The following is an 8,591-nucleotide window of genomic DNA, read 5'->3' on the forward strand; positions in this document are numbered from 1 at the left end:
TTTTTAGGGTTTGTGGGGCAGAATTATAATTGGGGGTGATTTTTGTGTAAATTAATTAATTAATTTCACCGTGAATTTGTGAGAATGTAGTAATTGATATTTTGCAGGAAGATGTTGCTTTGATGAAAAACTTAGGCTTATATGCTACAAGTTTTCAATTGCGAAGACCAAAATGATGGAAAGTTATTCTAATTAGGGCTCGTTCAGTTACCGCTATAAGGTTCCACTGACTAAATAGTAGGGACTAATAACATGTTCGGTTGGCAAGATTCACACTTTTTCAAACCCGCTACTAAAATCAAAGTTCGCTATTAAATGCTATTATTTCATTAAATTAGTAGCACCCCTCCCCCTGAAATTAATTTTATAGGGGGTGACTAAAAAGGAAAAATACTATTTTATGCTTAAAATCATATTTTATTATTATAAACTAAGTGGTTTATATATATATATATATATATATATATATATATATATATATATACACACACACACGTATATACATAATTAATAAATTAAAAGAATATTCCATTAATTAAGTGTTAACAATTTTTACTATAGGTGGGAGATTGAGCCCCGACGTAAATAGAGATGGCCTTGTTGGTGGTGGTGTACTGGTCTTGCATTTTTTTCTGAGCATAATAGTGGTTTACGTTTCAAATAGTGGATTTTCAAATAGTGGATTTATGTATAGTGAATTTACGTTTTTTTTCGTTTCTTATTTTTTTAGTTGTGTTACTAGTGGATTACGTATGTTTTTAGTGGATTTCGATAAGTTTGTCGTGGATTGTGTTAATGTTAAAGTGGATTACGTTATTTTACAGTAATTTTACAACGGTTTTCGATAAATTTATAGTAGCTTCCGATGAGTATATATATAGTGGATTTTAATTGTCGTAACCCAGGTGGAAAAAAAATTAAGTTGATTACACTAATTTAATAGTGGTTTTCGATGAACATGTAGTGAATTACACTAATTTAACAGTGGGTTACACTAATTTAATAGTGGATTACATTAATATTAATGTGAATTATATTTATTTTATAGTAATTTTTACTTTATTTTCATAGTGGCTTTCGATAAATTTAGTGGTTTTCGATGAGAATGTAGTGGATTTTTTTTATATAAAATATGAACGATTTAAAAAGTTGAAATGAAATGAAAATAAAAAAAAATTTGTTCTAAATCTTGAAATAAAAAAACCTATTAAAAAAATAAAAATAAAATGGAAAAACACTAAAATTGCGTGATATAGGGAGAGAATACGGGGTTATTTCTATGCTACACCCGGTGAATGTTACACCGGGTTATTTTTTACCGTTGATCTACACAAACCAATGTGGGTGTGTGTGTGTTTGCGTGTATATGAATGGTAAAGATCTATTCGGGGTGAAAACCAATGTGGGTGTGTGTGTTTGTGTGTATATGAATGGTAAATATATGAATGGTAAAGATCTATTCGGTGTATTTCACCCAGTGTAGTATAGTATAAACCGAGAATACGGGGTTGGGGTGAGATAGTGGAGAGAAATAGAGAATTTGCATATTTTAAAAAAATTAATGATTTTCCATAATAATAATATAATACTATAACTTTGACTAATAATACATAGGGGCATTTTGGATAATTTGAATAAGTTGGATTTATAACAAATATTAATTAAGAAAAAAAGGATTTATTAAGAAGTAAAATTGATGGAGAGGTTTTATCAAATAGCCCCAAATTATTAAGCAGTAAGTGGATTAAGTAGTTGTCCAATGAAGAGAACCGCGCCACTAATATCTTCTCTTACAACAAACAGAAAAGGATGGTCAGCCACAAAGTCAACTCTCTTCTTTTCCACCATCTCCATCGAACAGGTACACATCATACTAGCAGCTGTAACCGCCGCAGCTTCCGTGCCTCGCTCGTTCACTGCGATGAACGCCTTGTGGAAGATTCTAGAAACATATAGAAGCTTCCCTTCGTCGGTATCCGAGTCGTCGACCATCTCCGTCAGACCACCCATACGAAAAGGAAGCACCACGCCAAGTCCCTTGAGAACTTCCGAAGCCTCGAAATCGAAACATATTTTGAATTTCGGGATTCGGAATTCGCCAACTTCTACTCGATCACGTGGGATGTGGTTCTCGACGAATCGAGGTTCGGTGCGGACTTTTTTCAGCAAAGCCGGCAGTCCGTCTTTGTCGTTTGGAAGGAAGAAACACATTGAGAATCTGCGCTCGTAATCTTTGCCTCGTTTGTATGGTAGACACAACACTTTAAAACCATCGAATTCGCTAATGTATTGCGTCTTGCCGCTGGTCATGAAGGGGGCTTGAATCGGGCTTCCGTTTAGGAGGAAGAACTCTCGGTTTCGAGTTGACGCTTCGAATCTTCGGTCCCATTCTCCTTTGAAATAAATTGCATTAGCGAAGATAAGCCGAGTCAAAGCATTGACTGAACCGGGTTGGAGTAAATCTTTGATGAGGCCATTCGTTTCCTTTTTGGCCCATGCATTCGCTTCTTCTCTTACCTCTTCAGCCTTCGAAAATCGATCAATGTAAGAGGAATAATGTAATAATTGATTAGCATATAAATTGTTTGTTGGATATTAATAGCAACTAAAATATCAAGATTTCTTAATGGAATATATATAAGCTCTTGATATAACAGTACGACTACATATATAAGGTAAATTACAATCACGCCTTAGGTATAATAAAATTACGAAAATCCCCCTTTTGTTTGGATAATTACAACAACTGCTCGCAACTATAAATTTTTTTACGCGTCCACCTTTGCGGTTTCAAATTTAGTGGAATTTTCTTGATTCTATGGAATATTATAACTCTTTGTACCCGTTTTATCCCATTCGATCTCCATATTTTGAAGCAAGGTGATCATAGGATGTGTTTTTTGGCTTGTATATATCAGATTGTGATGCTTCAGAAACTGTATTTGTACACAAAATGAGTACAAACTAGAGCACATTCCTACGAATATAGATGATTATGTTGAATTTGACAACATAAGACTGAAGGTGTAAGAAGATTGATAGTTAAGGAACAAATGTAATTATCCAAACAAGAGGGGGTTTTTCGTAATTTAACCATACCTCAGGGGTGGCTGCAATTTATCCTACCATATATATGTAACCACCAAAGTGAAATTAGAGAATTAGGGTTTAGGAACTAACCCTAGTCTGAAAATCGACATGATGAGAAGCAGCCTTGTAAGAATTCTGGATAAGTTGTTCGAAAGCGGGGTTGAAGCGGAGATGCTGATGAATCCAAACGCCGTTGGCGAAGGACAAACGGGGCCCACCGAGCGGCTTGTTGTCGGCGGCAAACAGGTGAGTCACGAGCTTTGACGAGAGGAAGTTGAGTTCTTGGATGGAGTTTGACTTGAGAAAGCCCAACACCTGGTCTCGGGCCGGGCCGTTCGACCCGGATGCAATCATGCCCAGTACGATGTTGATGGACACGGGCGTACGAGGTTTTTGTCTCTGGCGGCGTGGGTGGCGATGACGTGGCTTGCCAGTGATGACAAGGAAACATCGTTCTGGTCAAGGATGAGTTCGCGGGCCCCACTAATTGGATCAGGTTTCGTAGCGGAGATGATGGATTTCCGGTGGTCCATTATATTGTCTGCTGTTTTCTCTGCGTGATTCTGGAGGTGTAATAGTGTGTGTTCTTGAGGGGAGATTTTATAAGCTAAGGGCCAAGACTTCTTGGCTTTCTTTGTGCACGCTAATATACAATGTGACATGTACTAATTTATTAACATATTTTTAATTATATATTTCTTAGGATATTTTTTCATTTATAATTAAGTAGTATAATATATTCAGAATTTGATATTAATACGTATTTAAATAAGATTAAAAAAAAAGTGTGTGTGCTGCAGCGGATTTATTTGGAGTTCTCAACAATAATTTAAAGGGGTTTTTATGCATAAGTCCCCAACCAAGCATGTTTATAATCCCAGGGTTAGGGGCTATATCTCTTTCACCAATAAGCCCATCCCTTTAATATTTATTATATATACTAATTTTATTCAACCAAGTAATGTTTTACTTTGACTTATTTGAATACCTAGAGCCCATTACTGATGAATGGCCGGGTGCAGTTTTGGCCTAATCCACGGATCTGCCGTCCCAGGTAAGGGTGGGATGTGTATATACTCCCACCATGTATTAATGTATATTGTCCCTTATACCCCTCAATTAATGTTCACTCATCACCACCACTGAATGCAAATCAATTGGAAGTTGGAACTAACTTTCTGAAAATCAAAGGAACTGGCTTTTGGCAAATATTGTAAAAGCGAATTCTTCAGTAATAAATTTCAGTAAAATGTTTTTACAAAATAAAAAATAAAAAAAAATAAAAAAAAGGATATAAAATTTTTCAGATATGGGCTTCCTCCTTGTGTGGAGTAGAAAATAGATAGCCAGTTGTGGCGGAGGATGCTGGTATACATAATTGAGCCAATCCAATGAGTCCATAATTTATCTAATAATTGGATCCGTTACTCGAAAGTCCAAACACCTTTAAAATAAGGTTTTGGCCCAACAAAGTAAACTCAACTCAATCAACGACATATAAATATACGTTTTTACTCAATTGTTAAGCTACGTTCTATTATTCACAAACATTTTAGAACACATATTCTCTCTACCATCTCCACGATCCGTACATCTGACTTGAGCGTCGGAAGGTTTTCCGCCTTGAGCGTCGGAAGGTTTTCCGCCGGATCAACCCTCGGCTTCCTCCGGATCAACCACCGACTTAGTTCACGTGTGTTTATTTCGCAGGGACCTTAGGACCATCTAATTGACGAGCTACTAATGCGCTTTGCTCTCCCAACTGGTTTACCACACTATCCCAAGTGATCTAAGTAATTAGCATCATCAGATGCGTTAGTCGGCGGCCAGATCAAGAAGGTTTTTCCATTATTCAATCGGGATTAACTATTTTTCGGCGAGGATTTGAGATTTTTGGAAATAATCTTGGAAATGAACGAAGTTGATGAATGGTGATGTCATCCTCGACGGTAGATGACGAAATTGTTGGGCCCTATTGCGAGTGGACGGCGAAGTAGGGGCGTCACCGCCGCAAGTGTCGATGAAGGGACCGGAGTCTCCATGTCACGATATGACGGTTAAATGAGAAGGGAAAAATATGAGGGCAATTTTGTCATAGCACAAAAACTAAGTCATCAGTCTTGCAAAGTAAACAAGAATATTATGCAATACAACATATATATTATACAACAAAGTAAACGATACATGTATTATATTACTTGTTCTCATCCCATAGTTAGTACTTCATTACATCAATTCATCTAGATCCCATAACAAGAAGTAAACGAGGACTTATTACTCAATCACACAAACCAAATTGTACACATACACACATATTATATTACACAATCATATCCACCGCAATATATTAATAACTCAATATTTTTATCAATCCCAACCACAAAACCAAAAGAGGTCGCATAATTAACATGTATATACGGTTAATTAACTTGTGGAGGGTTCAAGTAACTGCCCAATGAAGAGAACCATCCCACTCACATCTTCTCTTATAACAAACATGAAAGGATGGTCAGCCACAAAATCAAAATTCTCCTCAATTATCAAACAGGTGGCCATAATTACACCCACCGAAACCGCTGCAGCTTCCGTGCCTTCCTCGTTCACTTCAACAAACGCCTTGTGGAAAATTTCTGAGACGAACAAATTCTCCGCCCGAGTAGTTATAGTTGAGTACACCATTTCAGTGAGATCACCACTTGAAAATGGAAGCACCATTCCGAGCTCCTTCATAACTTTTGCCGCATGAAATTCAAATTCTATTTTAAATTTTGGAATCCGGAAATTACCGACTTCGACATTCCAAAGAGGGAGGTGTTTCTCGATGAATCCAGATTCGGAGCCGGCTTTTTCGATCAAGGATGGTAGTCCATCTTTTGCATCAGGAAGAAATATGTACATTGAGAATTTACGTTTATCTTTGCCTTGTTTATATGGTAGCCCCAAAACCTTATAACCCTCAAAATAACGGATATATTGCCTCTCCCAACTTGTCATGAAAGGTGCTTTAATTGAGCTTCCGTTTAAGAGGAAAAACTCGTCGTCTTTAGTCAGTGACGCATCAAATGTTTCCTTCCACATTCCTTTAAAATACACTGCATTAGCGAGGATAAGCCTAGTGCTAGCATCAACTGAACCAGGTCCCAATATTTTTTTGATGAGGCCATTTGTTTCGTTCTCAGCCCATTTATTCACTTCTTCTATTACCTCATCAGCCTTCAAAAATCATCAAGATAAGAAAATATAATAATTAGAATTAAACTGTAACACACGGTAAACTTCGGAAAACTATACGGTTATCAAAATTTGCCTTACTTCATTATATTGCGTAAAACTCTATAGTGTTGTAAGTATGGCAACGGCGGCGTGACAGAGGTTATGTTTGTTACCATTTTCAAATTTTTTTCACACTTTCCCCAAAATGAAAATTATTTTTCTACACTATTTTCAAAAACTTTCCCTAAAACAAATTCAAATATTTCTCTCTCTAACAAACATGATTTGACTGCTACAGTGAAAATTGTCTTCACTAAAAATCAAAATCAAATTACTTTATCTTTTAAATTCTTCTTCCAAAATACATTTTCCCAACACCTTTCAAACATGATTTGACTTGCTACAGTACAAATTGTCTCCTCCCAAAACACAAACAAACTTTATTTAATTTTCAAATTATTCTCCCAAAATATCTTTCCCCAAAATAAAATGGAAATAGAAGCCCAAAAGCTTACCAAACAGAGCCTATATGTTTTCATTTTTCTTGCACCAAATCTCATATTTCTTTAATAATTGACTCGGTTAATTTCAAGAGATTAATTAGAATAGAATTGTTGTACAATTGTTCCATATGTTCATATGTAACTGTGTCACTCCTAGGTTTTGCATACGATGTGTGAATAAGAGAGCAACATGTGATCAAGTTTTTTTGGGCCTGTATCGAGATAATTTTTCGGAGAAATAATTATGCCGTTGTTTTCATTTTGCTTCAGCGACGTGATGGTCTACACGAATGACGTCAATACAAAGAGGGAGTTTTTGTTTCTTGAATAATCCCTATAACTGTAAGCGTAAAACTGAATGCCCATGTCGGATACAATTTGTATCCCAACCATATTAGATTTAGGAGAAAGTTCAGTTTACACCCCTAAACTATGTGATCGTACCAAATACCACTGAACTACAAAATGTAGCAAAGTTGTCATTTCGTTTACATGTTACAATTTGTTAGTGGACGATGATGTGGCATATTGAGTTTCTCATGGATATATGAATGTTTTCAATGTTTCACTTTTCGAACGCTTTTACCCCTCAATTTTTTGTGTATATAAAAACGCAGAAAACTCATAATCCAAACAAAATATTGAAAGCAACTAGAAAACCCACATTTCAATGTTGAAAGTCATGCTCAATTTTGGAATAATCAAAAAATATTAGTCTTGTAAAATAGTCTTTAGAATAATCTATAGGACTCAAGGCTAGCTAGATACTTCTAATCATAGAAAAATATTCAAGAAAAGCTAAGATTGTAAAGAGAATTCTAAAAAAGGACTACTCTAGGAATTCTCTAAATTCATACATGAAGCCTATAAATAGGCTATGAGGCATCGTAAACAAGCAACTCAAACCAAAAACTAATATTGCATTATCCTTCAACTCAGTACTATTGTTCCTTGTCTCCAAATAAATCAAATTATTTCCAAATTACTATCGACCACCTCTCTCAATTCAAGAGAGACGAAGCAAGACGATCAAGACAAAAATGCATGAATATATATATATATATATATATATATATATATATATATATATATACCTTTCCATATAATTAACAGAAAATTAGATTTTATGCAAGAAAAAATAAATAAAAGAGACATGGTTTTATTATACAATTTAACATAGACAAATACTACGTCGTCGTTGATGATAATTGTCATCAGAGAACTAGCTTTAATCCATGGACTAACTAAAAAGGAAGAAAACTAACCCGAGTCCGAAAATCAACATGATAAGAAGCAGCCCGGTAACCATTCTCGACAATTTCTTTGTAATGGGGCTTAAAGCTGAGACTCTGGTCAACCCAAATGCCGTTGGCCAAGGACAAACGGGGCCCACCAAGTGGTTCGCCGTCGGCGCACACCTTGGTCACGTGCTGCGCCAAGAGCGAGTTTAGTTCTTCAATGGAACTGGACTTGAAAAAGCCCATCATCTCATCTCGGGTCGGGCCTTTCGACCCGGCCGCAATCATGCCCAACAAGATGTGGATCGACAACGGCGAGAAAATGACGTTTTTGTCCTTGTTATCGGTGGAGATCAGTTGCTTTGCCAGTGAAAAGGAAATATCGGTCTGGTTAAGTATGGATTCTCTGTGGAGTTCCATTTTTGATATGTCTATAATGAATTGATGATGGAGATGAAATATTTGATCTTGTATTTAAAAGGACTTTGAGCAAATATATTGATATTATTATTAAACAATGAAAGTGGGACAACTGTAAATTGTGGAG

The 8,591-nt window shown here is 36.0% G+C and overlaps 1 protein-coding gene and 1 pseudogene across 2 annotated transcripts; both read right to left on the reverse strand.

The window, feature by feature from the left end:
- Nucleotides 1-1,620: 1,620 nt before the first annotated feature.
- Nucleotides 1,621-3,686, reverse strand: LOC105971213 (serpin-ZX-like; annotated as a pseudogene). Its single transcript, XR_016030334.1, has 2 exons — nt 3,181-3,686; nt 1,621-2,526 (listed from the first exon to the last, which is right to left on the reverse strand). The product of XR_016030334.1 is annotated as a serpin-ZX-like (transcript).
- A 1,544-nt stretch (nt 3,687-5,230) lies between these two features.
- LOC105971435 (serpin-ZX) lies at nt 5,231-8,591 on the reverse strand. Its single transcript, XM_012996290.2, has 2 exons — nt 8,072-8,591; nt 5,231-6,303 (listed from the first exon to the last, which is right to left on the reverse strand). Exons 1-2 carry the CDS (start codon nt 8,462-8,464, stop codon nt 5,515-5,517), a joined length of 1,182 nt encoding a protein of 393 aa, XP_012851744.2. The 5' UTR covers nt 8,465-8,591; the 3' UTR covers nt 5,231-5,514.

This window comes from Erythranthe guttata, chromosome 3 (assembly GCF_056151865.1).
Source record: "Erythranthe guttata isolate IM_541 chromosome 3, IM_541, whole genome shotgun sequence".
Classification (NCBI taxonomy): domain Eukaryota; kingdom Viridiplantae; phylum Streptophyta; class Magnoliopsida; order Lamiales; family Phrymaceae; genus Erythranthe; species Erythranthe guttata.

Excerpts from the sequence above, each read along its gene's own strand:
- LOC105971435 (XM_012996290.2), bottom strand. The coding sequence starts at position 8,464 with ATGGAACTCCACAGAGAATCCATACTTAACCAGACCGATATTTCCTTT. Across the intron at positions 6,304-8,071 it reads ATGTTGATTTTCGGACTCGG|GCTGATGAGGTAATAGAAGA; the intron begins GTTAGTTTTCTT and ends TGATTTTTGAAG.